We start from the raw sequence: 27178 nt of genomic DNA, 5'->3' as shown, positions 1-27178 counted from the left end.
CCTCTGAGTTCAGAATCAGAAGATACAACGGTCAGAGGATCCATGCTTCCCTCTGACTCTGATCAACAAGCTTCACAAGTTCCAACACGAAGCATTCGTCTGATCAGAAGTCTACTAGGTTAAAGGTCAAGTCACTATCCAAAGTACAAAAGCAAATGTACTATCCTGACGACCTAACCTAACATTCTCAGCCACAGCAGAAGCTGGAAATTCCAGATCTGCCCTCCAACGGTAGCATTCCCATGCAATGTTCAAACCCTAATCCTTGGAGTAGAGGCTGAAGATTGAAAGATGCGGTTGGAAGAATCTCATACGCGCAAGCTATACTCAAATCTTCTAAGCATTCTTTCTTCATTAAATTCATTATGTTTACTACAAGCTTTTAAGAAGCAATTTCCTTGTAAACAATATTCTCTAAACAGTTGTTTAGTTTACCTTTAGGAGATCAAGGTTGATTGGATCCTAGAGAAGACTAAGAGAGTGAATCTTAGTGTGAGCTAAGTCAGTGTATTGTTAGTCACTTGTAGGTTTCAAGTGCAGTTGTAACAATTATCTGATTAGTGGATTGCCTTCATTCTAAGAAGGAAGAAATCACCTTCATGGGTGGACTGGACTAGCTTGAGTGATTTATCGAGTGAACCAGGATAAAATTCTTGTGTGCTTTTCTCATCTCTTATCTTAAGCACTTTACTTGTGTCTCAAAAGATTTGTTAAAATCTTAAGGTGGAAGTTTTATTCTAAAAACGTTATTCAAACCCCCTTTTCTACCGTTTTTCATACCTTCAATTGGTATCAGAGCGCAAGTTCTGATCACCACACCTAACAGTGTTCAGTGATCCGGGCCGGTGTGAAAAACAATGGCTACCACCAGTGAAACGCAAAAAGATGGTTACAATGCAAAGCCTCCCATGTTCGATGGTCAAAGGTTCGAATATTGGAAAGACAGAATTGAAAGTTTTTTTCTGGGCTTCGATGCAGATCTCTGAGATATCATTGTGGATGGCTATGAGCGTCCAGTTGATGCAGATGGCAAAAAGATCTCCAGATCAGAGATGACTGCTGAGCAAAAGAAGCTTTACTCACAGCACCACAAAGCTAGAGCTATTCTTCTTAGTGCTATTTCCTATGAAGAGTACCAGAAGATTACAGATTGTGAGTTTGCCAAGGGCATCTTTGAATCCTTGAAGATGTCTCATGAAGGAAACAAGAAAGTGAAGGAATCAAAGGCGTTGTCCTTGATCCAGAAGTATGAATCCTTCATCATGGAACCTAACGAGTCCATTGAGAATATGTTTTCCAGATTTCAGTTGCTTGTAGCTGGAATAAGACCTCTCAACAAAAGCTACACTACCAAAGATCATGTCATAAGGGTTATCAGAAGCCTTCCTGAAAGCTGGATGCCTTTAGTGACTTCAATAGAGCTTAACAAGAGATGTTGAGCATATGAGTCTAGAAGAACTCATCAGCATACTAAAATGTCATGAGCTGAAGCGCTCAGAGATGCAGGATCTGAGGAAGAAATCTATAGCCTTGAAATCCAAATCTGAGAAGGCTAAATCTGAGAAGTCAAAAGCTCTTCAAGCTGAAGTAGAAGAATCTGAAGAAGTATCAGAAGATTCTGATGAAGATGAGCTGACTTTGATCTCAAAAAGGCTCAACCGCATCTGGAAGTACAGGCAGAGCAAGTACAGAGGCTCTGGAAAGACCAAAGGAAAATCTGAATCCTCATCAGGCCAGAAGAAGTCCTCAATCAAGGAAGTCACATATTTCGAGTGCAAAGAATCAGGGCACTACAAGAGTGACTGTCCAAAGCTGAAGAAGGACAAGAAGCCAAAGAAGCATTTCAAGACAAAGAAAAGTCTGATGGTGACTTTTGACGAATCAGAGTCAGAGGATGTTGACTCTGATGGTGAAGTTCAAGGGCTCATGGCTATTGTCAAAGACAAAGAAGCAGAGTCAAAAGATGCAACTGACTCTGACTCAGCATCAGAAGAAGATTCTAACTCAGACGATGAAAATGAGGTATTCGCTTCTTTCTCAACCTCTGAATTAAAACATGTTTTGTCTGATATTATGGATAAATATAACTCTTTATTTACTAAGCATAAAAAGTTGAAAAAAGATTTCTCTGCTGCTTCTAAGACTCCTTCTGAACATGAGAAAATTATTTCTGAGTTGAAAAATGATAATCATGCTTTAGTGAATTCTAACTCTGTACTTAAGAACCAGATTGCTAAGTTAGAAGAAGTAGTTGCTTGTGATGCCTCCGATAGTAAGAATGAATCTAAATATAAAAAATCCTTTCAAAGATTCCTGGCTAAAAGCGTAGATAGAAGCTTAATGGCTTCGATGATCTATGACGTAAGCAGAAATGGAATGCATGACATTGGCTATTCTAGACCCAATAGAAATGAGCCTCTTATGCCTAAGGCTAAATCCTTATATGAATGTTTTGTACCCTCTGGTACTATATTGCCTGAACCATTACCTGTTAAAGTTGCTAACCCCCCTCTCAAAAAGGGAATTGTCTCCATGTCTAAATATCATGCCAAAATTCCTTTACACTATCATGTTGAGAAACCCAAGGTGATCAGAACCTCTGAGGTAACTAACAAGAGAGGACCCAGAAAGTGGGTACTTAAGGATAAGATTATCTATGTTGCAGATATCCTTGATAGCTCCACTGAAACACCAGTCATGGTATCTGGACAGTGGATGCTCGCGTCACATGACGGGAGAAAGGCGTATGTTCCAAGAACTAAAACTTAAGCCTGGAGGCGAAGTTGGTTTTGGTGGCAACGAGAAGGGTAAAATTGTTGGTACTGGTACTATTTGTGTTGATAGTAGTCCATGCATTGATAATGTTTTATTGGTAGACGACTTAACTCATAACTTATCGTCTATAAGTCAATTAGCTGACAAGGGTTATGATGTTATTTTCAATCAAAAGTCCTGTCGGGCTGTAAGTCAGATCGATGGCTCTGTTCTGTTTAACAGCAAGAGGAAGAACAACATTTATAAGATCAGATTATCTGAGTTGGAATTTCAGAATGTGAAGTGCCTTCTTTCTGTTAATGAGGAGCAATGGGTATGGCATAGACGGTTAGGGCATGCTAGTATGAGAAAGATTTCTCAACTGAGTAAGCTCAACCTTGTCAGGGGCTTACCCACTCTGAAGTTCTCTTCAGATGCTCTCTGTGAAGCATGTCAGAAAGGCAAATTCACAAAAGTCTCTTTCAAGGCAAAGAATGTTGTCTCTACCTCAAGGTCGTTGGATCTTCTGCATATCGACCTGTTTGGACCAGTGAAAACTGAGTCTATAGGTGGCAAGAAATATGGGATGGTCATTGTTAACGACTATAGCCGCTGGACATGGGTAAAATTTCTATCCTGCAAGGATGAGTCTCATTCTGTGTTCTCTACCTTCATAGCCCAAGTGCAAAACAAGAAGGCTTGTAGGATTGTGCCTGTCAGAAGTGACCATGGTGGAGAGTTTGAGAATGACAAGTTTGAGAGTCTATTTGATTCCTATGGAATTGCACATGATTTCTCTTGTCCTAGAACTCCACAACAAAATGGTGTTGTTGAGAGGAAGAACAGAACTCTTCAGAAGATGGCTAGAACCATGCTCCAAGAAACTGGCATGGCTAAGCACTTTTGGGCAGAGGCAGTAAACACGGCATGTTACATTCAGAATCTCTGTGAGACCAATTCTGAATAAGACTCCTTATGAATTGTGGAAGAAAATAAAACCAACATTTCTTACTTTCATCCTTTTGGTTGTGTTTGCTATGTTTTAAACACTAAGGATATATTGCATAAGTTTGATGCTAAGTCCTCTAAATGTCTATTACTTGGTTACTCTGATCGATCTAAAGGTTTTAGATTTTATAATACTGATGCTAAAACAATTGAAGAATCTATTAATGTTAGATTTGATGATAAGCTTGACTCTGATCAGTCAAAGCTAGTTGAGAAGTTTGCAGATTTAAGCATAAATGTTCCTGACAATGGCAAAGCTCCAGAGGAAGATGAGCCAGAGGAAGATGAACCAGAAGAAGCTGGTCCCTCTGATTCACAATCTCAGAAGAAGAGCAGAATAACTGCGGCTCATCCTAAGGAATTGATTCTGGGTAACAAAGATGAACCTGTCAGAACCAGATCAGCCTTCAGACCCTCTGAAGAGACCTTGCTCAGCCTGAAAGGATTAGTGTCCTTAATTGAACCTAAGTCAATTGATGAAGCTCTTCTAGACAAGGACTGGATTCTGGCTATGGAAGAAGAACTGAATCAATTTTCCAAAAATGATGTTTGGAGCCTAGTGAAGAAACCTCAAAGCGTTCATGTGATCGGAACCAAATGGGTTTTCAGAAACAAGCTGAATGAGAAAGAAGATGTAGTCAGAAACAAGGCAAGGCTAGTTGCTCAAGGCTACAGTCAGCAGGAAGGAATAGACTATACTGAAACATTTGCTCCAGTAGCAAGACTAGAAGCAATCAGACTACTGATCTCTTTCTCAGTGAATCACAACATAATTCTTTATCAAATGGATGTTAAGAGTGCCTTCCTAAATGGTTACATCTCAGAGGAAGTCTATGTTCATCAACCCCCAGGTTTTGAAGATGAGAAGAACCCTGACCATGTTTTCAAATTGAAGAAATTTCTCTATGGTCTGAAGCAAGCTCCCAGAGCATGGTATGAGAGACTCAGCTCATTCCTTCTGGAGAATTAGTTTGTAAGGGGAAAAGTAGATACAACTCTCTTTTGCAAAACTTACAAAGATGTTATCTTAATTGTGGAAATTTATGTTGATGATATTATATTTGGATCTGCTAATCAATCTCTATGCAAAGAATTTTCTGAGATGATGCAGGCTGAATTTGAAATGAGTATGATGGGAGAACTCAAGTACTTTCTGGGTATACAAGTTGATCAAACACCAGAAGGAACGTACATCCATCAGAGCAAGTACACTAAAGAACTTCTGAAGAAGTTCAACATGACAGAATCTACAATTGCTAAGACTCCAATGCATCCTACATGCATCCTGGAGAAAGAAGATGCAAGTGGTAAAGTTTTTCAGAAGCTCTACCGTGGTATGATAGGATCACTTCTATACTTAACTGCATCTAGGCCAGATATTCTGTTTAGTGTTCATCTATGTGCTCGTTTCCAATCAGATCCAAGGGAAACCCACTTAATTGCTGTTAAGAGGATCCTGAGATATCTGAAAGGCACCACTAACCTTGGCTTGATGTATAAGAAAACATCAGAGTATAAGCTTTCAGGTTACTGTGATGCTGATTATGCTGGAGATAGAACAGAGAGAAAAAGCACTTCTGGAAATTGTCAATTTCTGGGAAGAAACTTAGTCTCATGGGCAAGCAAGAGGCAATCAACCATTGCACTATCTACTGCAGAGGCAGAATACATCTCAGAAGCAATTTGCAGCACTCAGATGCTCTGGATGAAACATCAGCTGGAGGATTATCAAATCCTTGAGAGCAACATCCCAATCTATTGTGATAACACTGCTGCAATCTCACTGAGTAAGAATCCTATCTTACACTCAAGGGCAAAACACATTGAGGTAAAGTATCATTTTATTAGAGATTATGTTCAGAAGGGCGTACTTCTTCTGATGTTTGTTGATACTGACCATCAATGGGAAGATATCTTTACAAAGCCTTTAGCAGAGGATAGATTTAATTTCATTCTGAAAAATCTGAATATGGACTTTTGTCCAGCATGAAGATGGATCAGAACCTCTGACTATGATGCTTCTTTATCAGAAGATGTCTAGTTCAGAAGGTAACTCCATCAGAGTTTAAGTACCCATTGGTGCTCACTCTGAAGCTGAGACAGTAAACGTGTGTCAGTAGCTATGATACATCGTTCCTTGTGCCCGTGCTGACAGTCTGTCGTAATGAGTGTTGATATGCTTCTCTCCATCGTGTGCTATGTGTATTAACTGTTGCTATGATGTCTTTAATTTTTAACCGTTGATCTTACCTTGTTTTTTAATCAACAACGGTTATTTTCAAAAACCCACTATACACACACGTTCTCCATCACTTACTGATTTACTCTCTCTCTCTTCGGTTGCAAACCCTTAATCCCCACGATCTCTCTCTCTCTCTCTATTCATCCTCTTCCTTTCTACCCAAACTTTCAACCCCTTCAGAGATGGTGAAATCTAACAGAGGTGAAACTATCGACGGAAGAAGATTTCCTGTCATGGTAGTAGGTCAAATTACCGGTCAATCGGGCTCTGCAACTTAGAGAAATCAACCAGAAGCTCAAGCTACAGGGCAGATGATTCCTCTCGCACAAAGGGGTTGTGATGTTACATGTGTCTACTCTCCTGATGAACTCCAGGTTCTTGCTGAATGGAGATTCGACCTTGACAACATTGCTGCAAATGGGTATGATCTTCGTCCTGAAGTTCAAGCCCAAGGCTGGGAAGAATATTTCAACAGGCTTCGTGGTCCATTTTACATCAAGTTGGTAAAGGAATTCTGGAAACATGCCGACTGTGATGATAACCAAGTGGTTTCCTACATTGTTGGCAGAAGAATCATCATCACGGAGAAATCGATTGTTGATCTTCTGGGTGAGAACACTGGCACAGGCTACAGATTCCAACTGACGGAATCCAAGGTGAAACCCAACACCAAAGAAGGAACCAACAAAGCTCTCTACACAAACTATAAGCCAGGCAAGAGTGACTACAAAGTAGTAGAACTCCATCCTAAGCTGAGGATTTGGCACAAGATTCTGCTTCATTGCATCAATCAAAGGCCAAAGGGAAGCTCTCCTGACTACATCAACTTTTGCCAGAAAGTGATGCTCTTCTTCATTCAGGACCGCAAGAAGATGTGCCTTCCCTTCTTCCTGTTCTCTTACCTCAAAGAGTGCATCAGGAAGTCCAGAACAACTGCTTCTCTAAAGTCTGCTATCAGATACATTCCCTTTGGAAGATTACTCTCAGACCTCTTTATTGAAAGCAAGTTGATAGAAGATCTGACTAAGGCAGGCTGCACAGAGGATCTGACGACTGTTGTTGGTGATGTCTTCACCTCCACATCCATGAAGAAGATGGGATTGATCAAGACAAAGGTTGCACCTGCTTGTGAAGACACCTCTGATGAAGTCAGACAGAGAAGAGTCCCTCTAATCAATTACCCTCTGTGGTCCCAAGCTGATGATCCAGTTGTTGTCTTGCACTATCTAGCTGACTTGAGGGAACAAGGGTATGAAATAGATGTGGGCGAGTTCTTCAGAACCTTACCACCAGCTCCAGAATTTGATTCTCCTCCCAAGAAGAAGAAGAAGAAAAAAATAATTATTGAGGAATCCTCTGAAGAGTCTGATCCTTCTGATGGTGCTGATTAGAAGAAGAAGAATGACAAGCTTAAGAGGAAGCATGAGGAACCCACCAAGCCAGATGCTCCATCTGATGGTGATAATGATGATGCTCCTCCTCCACCAAAGAAGTCAAAGACGCATGTGAGAATAGTGGAGAAGCCAACCCGTGTGGAACCAGCTGTTGAAGTAACCAGAACTGAGGGTCCTGCCAGGATTACTCGGTCTGCAGCGAGATCATCAAGTAAGTTTGCTATTGCATTTATTGATGATGATTTAAATGCATTTGATGCACTCCCTATTTCTGCACTTCTTAACCGAACTGCTACCCCACTCTCTCTTATTCAAGAGTCTCAACCGGCTGAACAAAACACTTCTCCAACCACTTCACCTAGATCTTCATTTTTTCAACCTTCTCATGAAGAAGCACCTCTTTGGAATATGCTTCAGACTCCAAGACCCTCTGAACCTACCTCACCTATAACCATTCAATATAACCCACAAACCTCTGAACCCATTATCTTTGACCATGAACCCAGAACCTCTGATCACTCTGTCCTTAGAGCATTAGATCACCCGGTCCGCAAAACAACCGATACAGAAAATACAACTCCTTGTCCCTCTGTATCTTTTCCAACAAATGTTGCTGACTCCTCACCCTCCAATAACTCTGAATCCATTCACAAATTTGATCAAATTGCGAAAGAAAAAGAGTCTGCAATTCCAGAGTACTATCATACCGTTCCAAGCCCAAGGAGATATCCTGGACCTAGATCAGAACGTCTAGTTGATCCAGATCATCCCATTCAAGTAGTCCCTCTGAATGCAGCATCTCCTTCATCTCAACCCATCCAACCAGCACTTCCCTCACAACCAGAACTTGTCCAACCAGAACCTGTTCAACCAGAAAACTCAGTCTCTAACCATTCTTCGGTTAGATCTCCAAACCCTGAGGTTGAAACCTCTCAGCCTAACCTTGAGATCAATAATTCAAATGTTCAAACTTTAGATGTTGGTTCTCCTCAAGGTGCTTCTGAAGCCAATAGCAGTAACCACCCCACCTCTCCTGAAACCAATCTCTCCATTGTTCCCTATACCTATCTCAAACCTAACTCCCTTCTTGAGTGCATCAGTGTGTTTAATTATGAAGCATCATTAATGATTCGCAATTTGCAAGGTCAAAGAATGGGATCATCTGTGTGATTGGATGATTGCTCAAGTTCCTATCATGATGCATCATCTCACAGCTGAAAGGGATCAGAGGATTGAAGTTGCTAGGCAGCGTTTCAACAGAAGAGTGGCTATGCATGAACAACAGCTAAGGGTTGAATTACTTGAAGCTATTGAGGAAGCAAGAAAGAAGAAAGAACAAGCAGAAGAAGCTGCACGCCTAGAAGCTGCACGCCTAGAAGCTGAACAAATTGAAAATGCAAAGTTAGAAGCTCTGAAAGAAGATGAAAGGCTACAGGCTGAAGTTGAAGCTCTCAGAGGTCAAGTTCTTGCACCAGTGCCTTTCACAAGTGCTGCTTCACAATCCAGTCAAGCTTCTCACTCTGCTCAGGATGTTCCATCTACTTCAACTCAGCCAAGTTCTTCCAGACTTGCTATTTTGGAACAATGTCTTAACACTCATGAGACTCTCCTGTTCAGTATGAATGAAGCAATTCAAGAGCTCTTGCGTCGCACTGCCAAACCTTAGTTTTTAGGATCTCTATCGTTTTTTTTTAATTGATAAACTTTTAGTTCTTTGTTTTCTTAACTTTAAGATATTTGCTTCCATGTTTTATATCTATTTATTTCCTTATGTGCTTGTTCATTTCATGTTCCTTCTTGCATTTATCATAACATATATTTGAAAAAAATTTCTTTTATTTATATAACCACTATATATTACATCATACATTTACATAACTCTAGAATGGAGGATCCTTCCTCATTCTCCTACACTCTTGGCGCTGCTCCACTCTTTCCTTCTCTAGACGATCAAGCATGTACTCTATGTTGCCGAGCCTTCTGCTCAGATCCTCCCTCTCCAGACGATCTTCTATCGTCTCCAGATTCTTTTCCACTGCTTTTTTTTCTTCCAGCAGATTCAGCTCCAGCTTGCACAGCTCCTGAATCTCCTCCACGAAGCAGAGGAACTCCTTCAGATCTTTCTCCAACTCTGGACTAAGATCCCTTTCCAGCAGCGATGTGGTAAGCTCATGTATGGTTCTTGAACCATCTGGATGCCTAACATTCATGAACAAATCCTCTTCAAAGGCCTTCTTTCTGAGCTCCTCTAATGCAACCATGTATGATGCCATGTTTTAATTGGAATTAATCTTGTTGTGAAGCTTACTGTGTTCCTAATCGCTTTATATAAGCATCCCCTTCTCTCCGGAAGTTATTGCTCTTGCAGTTTCTCGATGATAAGTCCTTGGTAACTGACGCTTCTCTTTACTCCCGTGGCCGGTGGTAAACGTTCTACACATGCATTAACTCCTCTCTTTAATCCGTTAATCTCTCTTTCATCATCAATTAGTCCTTCCTTACGGGGGAGTACCTTGTACTTCAAGCTAAGTTTTTCACACCCCAAGCTTTTTGCTTATGACAAAAAGGGGGAGTATAACCCAGTGTTTGATGTATATGTATATGCTGATTAGTGTGATGTTTGTTATTTTTGGAGAAATTAAGAGTTCCACTATTATGACCATAGATATGTCACTGGGCAAATACAAGGAATACATTTCACTTCTTCTGAGGTGATTTCAGTTGACTCTGATACCCTACTCGTGACTCTAAATACTTATGCGCTCTGATTATTTCAATTCATCTATGTCATGCGTTTTCACTCTGAACTCTTATATTATTTAGCTCAGAATCTAGATATTACTAACGTTTTCATTAAGTCTTAGATTCAGGGAGAGCTAAGCTCAGAATCAAGCTGTGACTTGGATTCAGAATGAGCAAAATAAACCATTCACATCAGGATAAGTTTATCTCTATTCTCTAAACTCTGAGTGAATTCAGTTTATTGTTTAAGAATTGTTCATCAAAATACTTGGTTTTGTCATCATCAAAAAGGGGGAGATTGTAAGATCAAGTTTTGATCAAGTAGTACAACTCTATGTTTTGATGATTACAAGTTAACATTTTAGTATGAACAATTATGGTACTCTAACGTGTTTTTCTGAGTGTGCTCTTACAGGCTCTGACCTTAATCTAATCTCACACCAATCAGAAGCACTGTGCTTAAAGAGTAACCCTAGCAACGCTTTCGCAATCTCTATGTTCAATCTGAACAGTAGAAAAGCTTCAGAAGAACTGAAGTTAATCAAGCTCTGACGTGGACTCAACTCACTTGAAGTTCTGAAGATCTAGACGTTCTGATATCCCAGACACTCTGAAGGTTCAGATGTTCTGATGGTGTAGAAGACTCTGAAGATCCAGAAGCTGAAAAGTGAAGACTCTGAAGTCCAGAAGCAAAATGGCTCTGAAGACCAAGTACTTCTCCTCTGAGTTCAGAATCAGAAGATACAACGGTCAGAGGATCCATGCTTCCCTCTGACTCTGATCAACAAGCTTCACAAGTTCCAACACGAAGCATTCGTCTGATCAGAAGTCTACTAGGTTAAAGGTCAAGTCACTATCCAAAGTACAAAAGCAAATGTACTATCCTGACGACCTAACCTAACATTCTCAGCCACAGCAGAAGCTGGAAATTCCAGATCTGCCCTCCAACGGTAGCATTCCCATGCAATGTTCAAACCCTAATCCTTGGAGTATATATAGAGGCTGAAGACTGAAAGATGTGGTTGGAAGAATCTCATACGTGCAAACTATACTCAAATCTTCTAAGCATTCTTTCTTCATTAAATTCATTGTGTTTACTACAAGCTTTTAAGAAGCAATTTCCTTGTAAACAATATTTTCTAAACAGTTGTTTAGTTTACCTTTAGGAGATCAAGGTTGATCAGATCCTAGAGAAGACTAAGAGAGTGAATCTTAGTGTGAGCTAATTCAGTGTATTGTTAGTCACTTGTAGGTTTCAAGTGCAGTTGTAACACATACCTGATTAGTGGATTGCCTTCATTCTAAGAAGGAAGAAATCACCTTCACGGGTGGACTGGACTAGCTTGAGTGATTTATCAAGTGAACCAGGATAAAATCCTTGTGTGCTTTTCTCATCTCTTATCTTAAGCACTTTACTTGTGTCTCGAAAGATTTGTTAAAATCTTAAGGTGGAAGTTTTATTCTAAAAACGTTATTCAAACCCCCCTTTCTACCATTTTTCATACCTTCAACTTCTCCCAATAAGTATTAGACAAGACTTCTCCTAACTTCAAGTATTGTTCAGGACTTCTCCTAAAATCTCTTACAAGATCGTCTGGCTCTACATGGTTCTCTTCTCACAAGAGGGATAATAGAAATTACCAAGCTCGGGAACTTCAAAGTGTTTCAATGAATTTGACTCTTAGGAATACTTTGTGTTCTTGATCTAGAGAGAGTTGGATGTAAAGATTTGACTCTTCAGAATATCTCTCATTGAAGCAGACGATGTCTAAATGGTTTGACTCTTAAGCTTTTCTGTGAATGTTGCTTCTTGATTGCTTGAAGAAGATTTTCGACTTAGATGAAAATTCTAGCTCAGTTTCTTGCCTCCAAAAATCTTCAACTCCTCCTTTTATACTTCAAGAGCATCCAGGGTTTGTTGAGAGCTGTTGGGGCATGTAGATCCTCTTGAGTACTTGTCGTTGGATCAAACGGTCTTCTTGCCAGGTGCATTAAATGCATTGTGTCCTTTGCTGTGACCAAATTCTACAAAGTATATCTTGTCAGCTGGTTGGTAGTATAAGCAGCAACGTTCTTGTCCTTTAGTGAGAGAAAAATGAAACTTTTGATGGTGACAACGTTGTACTTGTTTCCTTGTCCAATGTGCTTTGTGAGATATCAAGTGATTCTTTGCACTTAACTTTCTCTTTCAACAATGTCAGAGATCTTTCAATTTGAATATGCTGCTCTTTCTCTAGACATTTCTTGACCTTTAGCCTTTGAGATATACGATGCAGATCTTCATTAATCATAGTCTTCTCAGACGATCTGTCAGCTTGGATATATCTTGCATAGTTTTGTCCTGAAGCTTTGACACTTCTTTTTTCTTCGATCGTTCTTCTCTTTTCTTGATCAGAGACGACTTAGCAGATTTGACTTTCCATTGCTTGAGTAGTCTGCCTTGTATCTTTGACCTTTCTTGTCTTGTTTGGACTGACTTTTATCTTGATCGATCTTCTCTTCTCTTGTTCAGACAATCTGTCTGGTTTGTCTTTCTTTGCTTGTATAGTCTGCCTTGAGCGTCTTCATGCTTTGTCTTGCACCCATTCATCGGACGATGGGGATGTGAAGGTTATTTCCTGAACTATAATTTACATGAAATATTTAACGAGTTCACTTAAACTCTTGAGATTTGTTATCATTCAAAATATGAAAAATGATATCTAGCGTTTAAACTTTAACATTTTTTACTTTAAATACACAAACTTAATACATAAAAAATGTTTTTATTTTTCTGTTATATAACTAATTAGTTATATTTTTAATAGTTATTGCTGGTTTTGCTGATTAATAAGGTTGATGTCGTAATGGATACTTGAAGATGAACTTGTTGGTGTTTCTGCTTCTAATGGACGTTTTAGTTTTTGAGTCTTTGTTTTAATGCATTGAGCTAAAGGATGTAATATCATTGAACTCAGGTACATAATTACTATCTCAAGATTGTAGTACTCTTTTTCCTTGCTAGGCTTTTTTTCCATTGGGTTTTGCGTAGCAAGGTTTTAATGAGACTCTATCTTGGGATTTCGTTTATGCCACTCTGTGGGATGGTGGTGGGTTTATTTTTGTTCAGCCAGCTTGTTCTTAGGTCGTTCAAGTTCGGTTCAGATTGTACTTGGTTCTTGCTTGAGTTGCTATTGGCTCAAGCTCTTCTATTAATAATATACATTTCATTTTCAAAAAAAAAAATAATAGTATTTAATTATTAATATATTTTTAATTTATTTAAAAATTATTATTTAATTATTACTGGTTCAACTACGGTTGGTTTGAACTTTTAAACCTTAAACTAGTACGTTGACCGATTCGATAACTGGTCCGATTTTTTAAATACTAATAATTAATAATAAAAAATCATATTCATAGATATCGTTTAAAAAGTAAAAACATATTTACCTATTCTTTTTTTTTAAGTGGAATAAATATTATTATTAATAGCCTGAGCAAAAACACTCAAAGCAGTAACCAAGCACAATCTGAGCTGTAAAAAGTAGAAGCACAAGATGAAACCTAAACTGTGCTAAAAAAATCCACCACCAACCCACAAAATGACTCTGGCGATCCCAGGAAGAAGCCTCATTAAAACCTTACTTGGAAAAACCCAATGGGATAAAAACCAAGCAAGGAAAAAGAGTACTCCAAACCTGGGTAGTCACTCTGCACAAGTACAAACCAATACCACAAACTTTAGATGAGTAAAGATACACTAGTTGAGTTCAAAAACCATTAACAACACAATTTCATATAAGCATATTTACCTATTCTTACATATCTGATCCAATCTAACTAATCTAATTCTTATTAGAAAAAAGGCTTAATTGCAACTTTGGTCCCCGACGTTTACCAATGCCACGATTTTGGTCCCCCACCTAATTTAATTACATGGATGGTCCCCGACGTTGTAGGCCGTGTGCAACGTTAGTCCTACCGTTTATTTCTTAATGGAGGAGGCTTACGTGTACGTCCATTTGGAGAGAGAAATGAGGTATGAGGAGAAAGGGAAGCACGTGAGTATCACGTGACCCTTATCTGAACCCATTATACCCAAACCCCTGACCTCCCTGGAACGAAGAAGGTAACGCGATTTAGATCCCTAGGGTTTCAAATTTGGGGATAATGGGTTCATATAAGGTTCACGTGATACTCACGTGCTCCCCTCTCTCCTCAAATCTCCTTTTTCTCTCCAACTATACGTCCACGTAAGCCTCCTCCATTAAGAAATAAACGGTAGGACTAACGTTGCACGCAGCCTACAACGTCGGGGACCATCCATGTAATTAAATTAGGTGGGGGACCAAAATCGTAGCATTGGTAAACATCGGGGACCAAAGTTGTAATTAAGCCTAGAAAAAACAAAGGTTGTAAGGAGGAAAGTCCTATAAGTTGTCACTCCCTCATGCAATAGCTTTCAAGGGAATCCTTCTAATTTCTTTAATATTTTTTTAAAACATTTAACCTATCCGGCTACCTTTTAAAATTCTATTAATTTCTTTCTAAAAAATTCTATTAATTAATATTTACAAAGAAAAATCGTATAATTAAAATTCTGTTACGTTTTTAAACTAACATATTTAAATTTCTTATAACTAGACTGGAGATTTTTTTTTTTACTTATAAAATTTAACCAATCCAATAAAACTCGGTTATTTTCTATAAGTTTCAATTTGTTAGTTGAAGTATTTTTAGCGTAAATGTTCTTTGACAATGACTTGCATACTACGATTTCACGCTCATGCATTACAAAGTGTTTGTCATACAATAAAAAATATAGTTTATGAAGATTTTTTTTTTGTTACAAAGGGAAGATAAACAACTAATAAACTAATCTAACACGTCCCGGCAAAGCAATGACACTACAAGCGCCGGAGGCAATCTCCACACTCGCCAGCTGCAGCTAACTCGAGTCGCATACTTGGCTAAGGCGTTTGCTACCATGTTCCGCTCCCTAGGAATACCACGCACTGAGGCACTCCAGCTACGAAGGAGAAGCTCATGGATTTGTTGAATCATGTCCTGATGCCAAAACTGATTCACATCCCCTGTCCCTGTAATCACATCAACCAACTCTGCACAATTTGAAAAGCATACCACGCTTCGATAACCCAAGTCCCACACATGCTGCATCCCCTCAAGGAGAGCTCGGGCTTCTGCCAGGAACGCATCACCAACATAAATGTTTTTAAGAATGTTTGATAATTTCCTCCCAAAATAAATTTTCATCCAATTATACCTTTCATAATTTCATAATTTATCACAAGTTCAATTTATTTATTTTTTATATATTCTTATCCCAATATCCCATTAGTCTTTCCTACCTATGCATCGCACAAATATCAATACTGGTTGTTAAATGGATAAAATTATGGATAATAATGGTTATCTTATTGTAATTTTTTTTGAAAGACTTATTGTAATTTTATCCTATAACCTATCATAACAATATACAACCCCTAGCAATTTTATCTTAAAAAATATATCCTAACATATATCTCTTTTAATAGATATCTCAACTCTCCCCTAAATTAAACCTTACTTAATTTTAATCTTGTTACAAATATACTATTTAAAAAAAAACTAACGAAAGTGCATTGCAAATTTACCACCATTGCCATTACCCTTATCTTTTCTTCGAAATTTTATAATATGGGCATTTACATTTATCATGAGAATTCAAAGCAATGGCATATCAAATACAATATGTTGTAAGTGTAAAGATTCCTTACTCTAATATTCAAGATTGTTTGCTGTATTAGAAATTTAGGCCCGTTTGGTGCGACGTATAGTATAAGGCCTGATAGTATAAGACCTGATAGTATAAGCCCTGATAACTTTCTTATATTATCCAGCGTTTGACCATACTCTGTATAATTTATCATATCGTTTAAACTAATGCAATTTTATGTTTAATGAAGTATTGAATAATGATATATAATAAAAATCAAATATGGAGATGATTATAACCGTGGTGGCAGTGGTGATGGAAGTAGTGGTAGGTTTGTGGTGGCGGCGACAATGGTGGTAGGTTGGTGTTGGTGGCGGTGGTGGTGACAGAGGAGATAGGTTGGTGGTGTTGGTGGCAGCGATGGTGGTTGTGGTGGTGACGATGATACGGTGGTGGTGGCGGCAATGGTGGTAGGTTGGTGTTGGTGGCGGTGGTGGTGACAGTGGAGATAGGTTGGTGGTGTTGGTGGCAGCGATGGTGGTTGTGGTGGTGACGATGATACGGTGGTGGTGGTGGTGGTAAGTGGTGGTGGTAAGCGGTGGCGGCTACGGTGGAGGGTGGAGGCAATGGTGGTGGTGGTGGCGATAGGGTGGTGGTTGTGGTGTCGGTGGTGGCAATATATTGGTGACGACGATTATGGTGGTTGTGGCGATAGGGTGGTGGTTGTGGTGTCGGTGGTGCCGGTAGGGCGGTGGTGGTGGTGGTGGCGGTGGCGGCAAAACCGGTGGTGGCAGTGGTGGTGGTGATCGGGTTGTGGCAGCGATGGTGGTTGTCGTGCGACGATAGGGTGGTGGTGGTGGTGGTAAGGCGGTGGCGGCTTAGTAGGGTGGCGGCGACGGTTGAGGGTGGAGGCAATGGTGGTGGTGGTGGCGATAGGGTGGTGGCGGTGGTAGCAATAGAGTGGTGGCGACGATTATGGTGGTGGTGGCGATAGGGTTGTGGTGGCGGTGATTATGATGGTGGTGGCGGTAGGGCGGTGGTGGTGGTGGTGGTGGCGGCGGCGGCGGCGGTGATCGGGTGGTGGTGGTGCTAATGGTAGTGTAAGTTGGCAGCAATGGAGGGTGGTGGTGATGTGACTTATACGTCACAACCTTATCATGTCTTATCCATCACTCACATTATGGATTAAATAATACGTCATTTTAATGTATAAGGGGACTTTGATGGATAAGCTTATACAATACAATGTCATCACCAAACAATGAATAAACTCATAATGTATTGTATAAGCTTATGCTATCATGCCTAATACGGCGTGCCAAACGAACCCTTAGAAATAAGTGGATAAGATATAGACAATAATGGTTTATCTTTGTTTGAAATTTTAAAGAAGTGGATAAAATAGGTAATTATGATTATCTTTTGTTTGAAAATTTAAGGATAAGATGACGTATTAGCTTAAATTGGGTATTTAGATCTATCATGAGAATTCAAACCAATGGCATATCGAATACAATATCTTATGTACCCTAAAAAAAAAAGAATACCATATCTTATGTTATCAGATTGTTTGCACCATAAATAAATAGAAATTAAATTTGTAATTTAATTAAAATCATAAAAAAAACACGTATGTCTCAAATAATCTATATCTTGAAATGAATAGATGCGTGTATAAAAAGAATTTTGTTAAATTCATCTTACATTGATCTTCTTCTGAAATCTTGAGGAAAATAATTATTATAGACTATATTGTCATTGTTCAATGATAATTTTTTCATATTTTGAGTAACCACATCTATATATTTTTCATTTATTATTTTTTAACTTTTTCTCATTTCAATTTCTCTATCCCTTGATTTGATTTGATTTTGTTAAAGATAATGATAACCATGGTGACAGTAATAGATAAAATCATAGTAAAATAGGAGTGTATCTATTAATTTGAAATTGAAGAGATAGATGACAAAATCAATCCATGAAATATAATAATAATAATAATAATAATAATAATAATAATAATAATAATAATAATAATAATAATAATAATAATGTAAAGAAAGTAAAAAACTGACTGGCATTACCTTTCTCTCCTTCCTCTCTTCTCTGTCGGCTATTTATCTGCATCTGAATCTCTCTCTCTGTGTTCCCACCCAAAAACACGCTCATTCCACATTCTCACCAATTCTCTCTCTCTCTCTCTCTCGATCTGCACCTTCGATCCCGTTCCTCTGCACCCCGCGCTTCATCCGACTCTGCATCTCCGTAAGCCACAATCTCCTCCGCCATTGCCAATTTTCCACCCAAATCAACCTTCTAACCGTTCGATCCGTCCGCGATCCACAAAATTCTCTTCGTTTCAATTGTGATCTCGTTTGCTTTTCTCTTGCAGGAGCCGCAATGACGGAGGAGAATGAGGTCGTGAACGCGCGCGGCGGAGAAATCTCCGACAACGCCATGATCAAATCTGACCACTGCAATGGCGTTGTCAATGGCAATGTTGACGGTGCCAGTGCCGGCGAGTCTGTCGCCGTTGCGTCGGATCCGGTCGATGGCAATGGTTTGGTGACGGAGGAGCACGTGGTGGAAGGTGAATCTGTTGTGACGGTTACGGTGGGGGAACGTGTAAGCGAGGTGGTTAATGCTAATGCTAATGCTAATAATAGCAAAGTGCTGTCAAACGGTTCAGCAGAGGGAACCGGCGAAACGACAACGCTTGATGTCGTTGCGGGGGAGAGCGAGTCAGGAAGTGCGGATCATGGTCAAAACGGTTCGGGATCTCACGTCGGTGACGAATCCAAAAGCGTGTTGGATAGGGAACCTGTTGTTCAAAACGGCGTCGTTGCGGACAATGAGATTCGCGGCGATGTTGTTGCTGTTGCGGAGGAGGGAGATGCTGATGTGAGTAAGAGCGATCGCGATGAAGGTGTAGTGGTGGCTGTTCAGAACGGTGTCGTTCAGGAGATCGAGGTTTCTGTTACCGAATCTGACTCTGATAAAACCCTGCAAAGCGAGATTATGGTTGCTGCTGGTGCAGAAGAAGTTCAAAACGGTTTGGCAGATTCAGAACCGATCGAATGCGGCGCGGAGGACAATGAGATTCCTGTTGGTGGCGTTGATGGGGTAGTATCCTCTACTACCACCGTCAAGGAATCTGCCGGCGAAGATGCGCAAAAGGGTTTAGAGAAGGAAAGGGTTGAGTCTGTCTCTGCTGAGGAGAATAAGATTCCTGTTGAAGGCGAATTGGAGAGGTCTGGGGTGGAATCAGCAGGTCATGAAGTAGTTCATGAATTGGAGAGTGAAGGTAAGCCTTCTGTTGATTTGGATGAGATGAAAAACAATGCAGTGGAGAATGAGGCAGAGCCTTCAATCAATGCAGTGAAGAGTGAAGCTGAGCCTTCTATTGATACCTCTGAGACGAAGAACAATTCTGTGGAGAATGGCGTTGAACCTCCAAACAATGCAGTGGAGAGTGAAGCTGAGCCTTCAATCAAGGCAGTGGAGGGTGAAGCTGAACCTTCTACTGATGCAGGGGAGAATGAAGCTGAACCTTCAAATTATGCCGCGGGGAGTGAAGCTGAACCTTCAAACAAGGCACTGGAGGGTGATGCTGAACCTTCTAATGATGCAGTGGTGAATGGTGTTGAACCTTCAAACAATCCAGTGGAGGTTGAAGCTGAACCTTCAAGCAAGGCAGATGAGGTTGAAGCTGAACCTTCTAATGATGCAGTGAAGAATGGCGTTGTACCTTCTAACAATGTAGTGGAGGGTGAAGTTGAACCTTCAAACAAGGCAGTGGTGGGTGAAGCCGGACCTTGTAATGATGCAGTGGAGAATGGTGTTGAACCTTCAAACAGTGCAGTGGAGAGCCAAGCTGAACCTTCAAACAATTCAGTAGAGGGTGAAGCTGAACCTTCAAACAATGCAGTGCAGGGTGAAGCTGAACCTTCTAATGATGCACCAGAGGAGATTGAAGCTGAACCTTCAAAGAGTGCAGGGGAGAATGAAGCTGACCCTTCTAATGATGCCGTGAAGGGTGAAGCTGAACTTTCAAACGATCTAGTGCGGAACGAAGTTGAACCATCAAGCAATACAGTGGAGAAGGAAGGTGAACCTTCAAAAAATACTGCAGAGTTTGAAGCTGGACTTTCAAACAATGTAGTGCAGAGTGAGGCTGAGCCTTCTGTTGATGTGCCTGATATAGAAGCCAAAGCAGGGGAGAGTGAGGCTGAACCACCGGTTGAAGGTGAAGCAAGCAATCTTGCAGTTGAAGGCACAAGACCTGTCCAAGAAGGTTCTAACACTGATACTTTGGATGGGCTGAATATGGGTACTGAGGTAGTGAGAAAGCCATTCTACTATTTGATCAGGCTTCCGAGATATGACGATGACGAGAACATAAAAGAGCAGATAAAAAATGCTCTTGACCAAGTGGATGAGAAGACTAAAATTCGAGATGTAGCTCGAGCTGAAACCCAGACTAAAAAGGTTAGCAAATCACTGCAGCATACTTTAACGTTATTTAAATGGCAAATGAAGTATACTTTTCTATAAGTTTAAAATCAATATCTGATGTTAGATAATCCTTTTGAATGATAATTTGATCAGGCCATTTGCAAGGAGTATAATCAAGAAGTTAGAGATGCAATATCAGCAGAGAGAGCTGCTCGGGACTTGCTGAAATCCAAACGCCAGGAAATGGATTCAGTTCAATCTATAATAAATAGATTGAACAATGCAATTTCTGTTGGAGATATAGATAGCAAGGTATGCCTTCATATTTTCTTCCGGAGATATTTAGAAGGGTTTGATTGTTCTGTCTGTTCTGCTGTTGTTTACCTCTGTAGATATATGATTTTTTTACAGATAAGAAACATGGAACACATGATCCAGCATGAAACGCTGCCTTTAAAGGAAGAAAAGCAATTAATCCGCCAAATCAAACAATTGAAGCAGAATCGTGAGGAGCTGTCTGCTAATCTGGCAAAGCAGGATCAATCACATCAGCTAGACGACAAAAACAGTATTGAAGAACACTTTAAGGTACCATACTCAGGTTGCCCTTTATTATATTTCCTGAACTAACTACCCAAATGCATCTCCCAGACTCACTATTTTTTTGTAGAACTATGTTTTCCTTGAAATGATTTCTTTACTTCAACTTTTTCAGCAATCACAGCTTTTGAAGAAGGAAATGGAATTGCTGAGAACTAATGTTCTGAAGGCTGAAGCAGCAACTAAAGCTGCAAGGAAGAAATATGATGAAGAAAGTAATAAACTGAGTGAGTTGCTAGCTCAGTTTAAGGCTGCTGATGATGTTCGTCAAGAGGCTTATACTAAATTACATGCTTTGAGAAAACAATTGCATGGCAAGGTTTGATATTTCTTTCCTTTCTGTTTCATTTCATTATTCTCTTTGAGAATTTTTTTTTACAAAAGGTATCTCTTTATTAGAACAGAAAGAAATTAACTAACTCTCTTGGTGTTTTGTTTCAATTATTGAAGCTTGTGAAACTGCATACTTAGGATAAGGGAGACAATAGATTCATTTAATACTAGCAAATGTCACACATCTTTGTGGATTTAATCCTTAGGCTGTGTTTGGGCAAAATGATTTTGATAGGTCTATTAGACTTAAACTCCTAATAGAAATGTGTATGTTGGTGCAATAATAAGAAGGAAATAACAGATTGTAACTAACTTTTAGTGAACTGAACCTTAACAACTTCAAGTTATGGTACTTGACAGTTATAAATAGAAGAATCATAGCCTTTGTTATGCAACTTTTGGAAATTAGAATTTGGAGTGAGCTGATTTATTGGGAACCTGAATTCTGTATTGTCATTCTTGAGGAATAAAGGATTTCTATCTTCCATACCAGAATTACGTTGATTCTAGGCTGGATATTTTTTTTTTTCTTCTATTGCTGTTTTTTTTCTTACTGTTATGACCAGTTCTAGCAGATTTATTCTTGTTTTCAAGATTAGCATATGATCTAGGAGAAAAACTCACTGTAAGAATGTAGTGTCTGAAAACTAATGTTGCAGACCCATTTCAATTATCTGTTCAGCTTAATTTTTATTTACTTACAAAAATTTATTGGCTGAAGATGTGTTAATGTTGGTATTTTTTCTTGGGTGATTCATTCTGTTCTTGAAGTAAAACATAAGATTCATGTAATGAATTTCTACATGTTAATCACAAATATTTATTTTCACTGATACTGCAGAGCAAATATTTTTGGGAATACAAAGATGCTGTCACGAAAGGGCACGAACTAGCAGTAGAAGGGAAGAAAGAGGAACTGCAAAGCTTCTGTATTGATCAGGTGATCCTTTTATACTTCACTAGTTTGTAGAGTGATTTTCTTTTCTTTCTTGCACTCTATTATGAGGCCAATAAGCTCGAGTTTAGCACTTACCAATGAGCAATTCAGGTTGAGAGAATAATGGAGCTGTGGAATAAAAATGATGAGTTTAGAAGGGACTACCTCCGGTGCAACACCAGGAGTACTCTGAGGAGACTGCAAACCCCAGATGGCCGGTCACTTGGTCCTGATGAAGTGCCACATGTAATTCCTAGTACCTTCACTGAAAGAGCTATCAAAAGTGATTCTTTGGTGTCGCAGTCAACTCCGCAACAAGAAAAGAAACCAACACCAGCAGAATCTGTTAAATCAAAGGATGAACCTGTTTTGAAGGCTGCGGTACAAAGAACTGAACCAAGTCAAACAGCTAAAGCTAAAAAGCCTGCAAAACCTGCTCCCTCAGTAGTTGCTGCTCCACGTTGGGGGGATGAGTCTGATGAAGATACGATAGAAAAACCTGTGAGAACAAAGGAGGAAGAGGAGCAAATCTTAAAGGCTGAAATGGCAAGGAAGGAGGAGGAAGCTGCAAAGTTGAAGGAAATGCGGAGGCTGGAAGAGATTGAGAAAGCCAAGGAGGCACTGCAGAGGAAAAAGCGTAATGCTGAGAAGGCCCAACAAAGAGCTGCCTTGAAGGCACAAAGGGAAGCTGAGCAGAAAGAGAAGGTAATTAGCATTTATATGGTTTAGTACATGTTTGAAAATCATTTTACAATTGATTCTAAAGACAAATCAATTATGGCGAGAAGCTTATGTGAGCTTGTAGGTGGCAGAATGGGTTCAGAGAAAAAATAAGTTTGACCCATACTTGCTATTTATCTTTTGTTCTTCAACTAAATGGGTGCATATTCCTTGCAGGAAAGGGAAAAGAGAGCAAAGAAGAAGGAAAAAAGAAAGGCAGCTTCTTCTACTGATGCTCCTGCGGCCAACACAGAACAAGAACCTGCTCCTAGCTCAGAAACTCTATCAAGAACTTCAGAAGAATGTGATCAGATAGAGAAACCAGTGGAGGTAACCAAAAGGTCACTGAAACCATCTCAATTCACAAAGCAGACCAAGGTAAAACCTTTACCCATGGCGATTCGCAACCGGGGGAAAAGACGACTTCAACCATGGATGTGGGTTGTGATTGCTGTTCTTGCTGTTGTGGCCTTGTTTTTTGTGGGGAATAGCAACTCTTTGAGATCTTCACTACAAAGCTTTGGTTTCTAAAGACACTCCAGAGTAAGATTGCTTTGATACTAAGCAATCATTAGGTGTTTGCCAGGGGAGGGGGGGTGTTACCCTTACATATTTATTACATACATACGTATAGAAGCAATTCTTTCGTGGAGTTGAAATTTTTTCCTGCTAGTTTTTGGTCTATAGCCAATATTTTCTTCAAACCAATATTTGTTACTTTCCGATGGTGATGTGGCTTTGACTGCTGAAATGCTTCTGCTTCCAGTTATGGTAATAAATTTATTGTGATTGTGCCTGCCTTATTATATTCACTGTTATTTATTTATTGTGACATGAGAGGATCATCATAATTCATAGAAAAGCTACTTTGTACTTTTCCTTTCCTTGTCCCTTTTGTTTTTGTTTGGATACCCAATAACAATGCTGAAATAATGCTTAATTTAGAGGTGAGCATTTTCATTTGTTGCTTAAAAGTATGCTCGGGCTATAACGCATAATTTCATTAGATATGCTTCAAATTGATTCCCTCTTTACCTGTTAAAGTAAATCTATTGGCTTAATACATCAGAAGGCCCTTGAAATTATAAAGGGAATCAGTTCCAGGGCCTGTAAAATTTTCGCATCAAATTGGGTCCCTAAGAATTTTTTTTTAATTCAATTAAGACCAAATCTCAATTTTGTCCTAGTCATCAGTGACACCTGGCTTTTATAATTTTTTTTTTAATTAAAAAATATTAAAAAAATAATTTTTAATTCCAAGTCAACAAAATCATCAGAAAAAAAAATTTAAAAAACTTAATAAAAACCTAATCTAATAATCCTAAACTAAACAACCTATAATCTAATAAACCTAATTTAAAAATCTAATCTTCAACACCATCATCTTCATCCTTCTCATCTCCAACACCCAACACCTTCATCTTCTAAACCCAGCAACATCCACCCCACCTGCAACCTCAACATCCACCTCTCTTTTTCCACAAAACTCTTTCTCTTTCGCTGAAACCGCTACCACCTCTCCGATCTGAAGACTTGAAGCGAAGGTGAGGATTCGATTTCCCCTTTCTCCCAGAAACCGCTACCACCTCTGAGATCTGAAGCTTCACGTTATGGTGATGGAGATTACATGAAGGTGATGAAGATCTGAAGCTTCGCAAATGTTCTCTCTGTTTCTCCACTGCAATTTCGTTTCTGGTTCTGGAATTCTCATCCCAACGTCACTTGAATTGTGGAATCTGAAATTTTCAGTTTCGTTTTGTTGAAAAATTCTTCAGAGAATCAGAGATAGAAATTGCAAGAGAGATAATAGGGTTTTTGTGCAGAAGAGAGAAAGGGGCATTTCCATTTCAATGTGATTTTAGCTGCATACTCTTGGTTGGGGTGGTGGTTGGGTTGAAGCTGCAGGTTGGTGGAGGGTTAGGGTTGAAGGTGGTGTCGGGTTGAGTTTCTTGGTGGGGTGGGGGTTGGGTTTTTTTTTGTTAATTTATGATTTGGAATAAAAAATTTAAGTTTTCAAAATTTTCAATTAAAAAAAATTAGAAATGCCACGTGGAAAAGCTGAGTAGGCTAAAGTTCGAGCCACATCATCTGTTGGACCACTTTGTCCTTAATTGAATTAAAAAAAAATTTTTAGGGCCCCAATTTGATGCGAAAATTTTTCAGGCCCTGGAATTGATTCCCTTTACAATTTCAGGGGCCTTCTGATGTATTAAGCCATTTGTTTATAGATGGAGGGTTTAGAGCACAAAAAAATAGAGGGTTTCACATATTAAATATTCAAAGCTTAAACATTAAGAAGTGTGCTCACTTTATTGAAGATAGGGTGGTTTTTTGCTGGCTCCCTGAGTGGATTAAGTATAACGAGGATGGGCCTCCTCAAAGGGGCACCCTCATTTCATGGCGTGTCCAATACCCTCACTCGGCCGTAGATATTAATCGGCCTAATTTATAAACTTCAACCCATAAACCCAAAGCAATTTGTTAATTTTCAGGTTTAACTAGGACTGAACCAATGTAAGATGGGATTGGTTTGGCTTCAAGAGTATTAAGCTTCTTAAGGGAAAAACTTTCATTTGATAAATTTTTACCTTGAAATTTGAAATTTGTTATGTTTGTGTCTAACTAGGTCTGAAATTTGAAATCTAAGATGATAATGTACGATGATAATGGTGCTGATATGATGATTGAGGCATTACCGAGAAGTTTGAAACTTGCTATGACATCGCCGGTTTGGCGGTCCTCTCTTCGCATAGTTGTGAGGAAAAAATTTGTTGGGGTTTTGAGCTCCCTTCCTATGGGGAGAAATGTCCAATATGAGAAAGAAATGCCCAATACGAGAAAGAAATGTCCAATATGAGAAAGCTCACTTGTCTCACTTAAGCAAGTGGAGATGGGTTAGCTAGGGTAAGAGAGAGGTATGATCTGGCAAAGAGAGGCCAGAGAAAAGTGAAATAGAAGAAAAAGAAAATCTAATTCGCACAAACTCATAACAACCACACGAGATTCGTGATTTCTCCTTTGTTCACTGTCGGATCGGGCTGAAATTTTGGCAACACGTTCATGACTTGTGGTATTTCAATTTGGACAGTTGGATCGCCGAGAAGTTGTCTAAGGTGGGATAAATTAGGTGCGGACAGCAGCAATATTTTCTAACCAAATTCTCTAAGTTCTCTATTTTGAGTTTCTTGCTTAGTTGATTCGCCAATTGTTCATAAAATTTGTGATGTGTGTTTGATACTCTCTTGTACCCTTACTTGATTATAGTGGAGCTTGATTACTGGCTTGTACCTGTGGTTTTTTACTTCTCACATTAAGAAGGATTTTTCACGTTAATATCTTGTGTCTCTTTATTTGTGATTTTTAGTTGTTGTTTATTTGTTATTGCTCCTCACGAATTTTTACAAGTTGGGGAAACTATTATCCGCCGTATATTGTTTTGTTTGAGTTGTCTTTTTATGTGTTGAATTTCCCATCAGACTTAAAGTTATATAAGTGAGAATATAGAGAAGCAAATTCTAAGAAAGAATTTCTCATGAGAGTAACTTCTAAATTCTTACTTTTCTCTCTCAACATGGCTGATCATTCAAAACCCATATGGTAGTCTCAATGACGGTAGGATCGTTGTGCTCTTCATTGAAATTGTCATAATCATTATTAGAGAATGTGATGCAAGTGGTTATGTGATGGGGCTGTCGGAGCTTGATACTTCTAACACTGGACGCGACATGGTAAATTGTTCGGAGGTGCCTCTTTCAGGCATTAGCGGTAGCGCTCCCCCACTCCCTAGCAAAACCACCAGCAATGGATTCGACATAAATGCAGGGGCTTCCCTTCGGGCACCGATCCTCTCTTCTTTTGCATTGATCTCGTTCTTGCTCTTGCACCTGATTGGTATGGTGGTAGTAATTGATTTCCCTGAAATCTCGGCGTCGAGATCCCTAGCGTCATACCCTTCGATCCAGGGCACGATAATCATACTTAACTAGGTTCGCTTTGAACCCCAAGAGAAGGAAACATGACAGTCGACCTTCCCTGACCAATCCTTCTATTTCATCTTTTACGTTTACACACTCGTCGGTCGTGTGTGCTGCCCTCTGTGGAATTCACAGTGCTTGTTGGTATCCATCCCTAGATTTGTTCTAATTGGAGGCAGTTTGTCTACGCCTTAAAGTTCGGCGTGCATAACTTCCCTAAAGATCTGAGAGGTGGGAGCTCATAGAGGGGCATAAGAATTAAATTGTCCTTTGAGGGTTGCCCGCTTCGGGTTGTCTTTTCTCAACACCTCTCTCTTCTAT

General features: G+C 39.5%; 1 protein-coding gene across 2 annotated transcripts; it reads left to right on the top strand.

Annotated features, from left to right (window-relative positions):
* Nucleotides 1-17946: 17946 nt before the first annotated feature.
* Nucleotides 17947-23689, top strand: LOC130737444 (uncharacterized). Of its 2 annotated transcripts, XM_057589207.1 has the most exons (8): nucleotides 17947-18103; nucleotides 18231-20326; nucleotides 20447-20605; nucleotides 20705-20881; nucleotides 21009-21212; nucleotides 22068-22166; nucleotides 22275-22868; nucleotides 23061-23689. In XM_057589207.1, the coding sequence occupies exons 2-8, from the start codon at nucleotides 18239-18241 to the stop codon at nucleotides 23412-23414; spliced, it is 3675 nt and encodes a 1224-aa protein (XP_057445190.1). In that variant the 5' UTR covers nucleotides 17947-18103; nucleotides 18231-18238; the 3' UTR covers nucleotides 23415-23689. The 2 variants fall into 2 exon arrangements, with proteins under 2 accessions (XP_057445190.1, XP_057445189.1); XM_057589206.1 differs by having other exon boundaries at nucleotides 17973-20326.
* Nucleotides 23690-27178: the final 3489 nt, after the last annotated feature.

Source organism: Lotus japonicus, chromosome 2 (assembly GCF_012489685.1).
Source record: "Lotus japonicus ecotype B-129 chromosome 2, LjGifu_v1.2".
Taxonomy (NCBI): Eukaryota; Viridiplantae; Streptophyta; class Magnoliopsida; order Fabales; family Fabaceae; genus Lotus; species Lotus japonicus.
This window is presented reverse-complemented; position numbering and strand designations above follow the sequence as displayed.

What these genes read in the sequence shown, in the direction of transcription:
- LOC130737444 (XM_057589207.1), top strand. Translation starts at nt 18,239, where the DNA reads ATGACGGAGGAGAATGAGGTCGTGAACGCGCGCGGCGGAGAAATCTCC. An exon ending in CTGAAACCCAGACTAAAAAG is followed by an intron (nt 20,327 to 20,446) that starts GTTAGCAAATCA and finishes TAATTTGATCAG; the next exon opens with GCCATTTGCAAGGAGTATAA. An exon ending in AAGCTGAGCAGAAAGAGAAG is followed by an intron (nt 22,869 to 23,060) that starts GTAATTAGCATT and finishes TATTCCTTGCAG; the next exon opens with GAAAGGGAAAAGAGAGCAAA.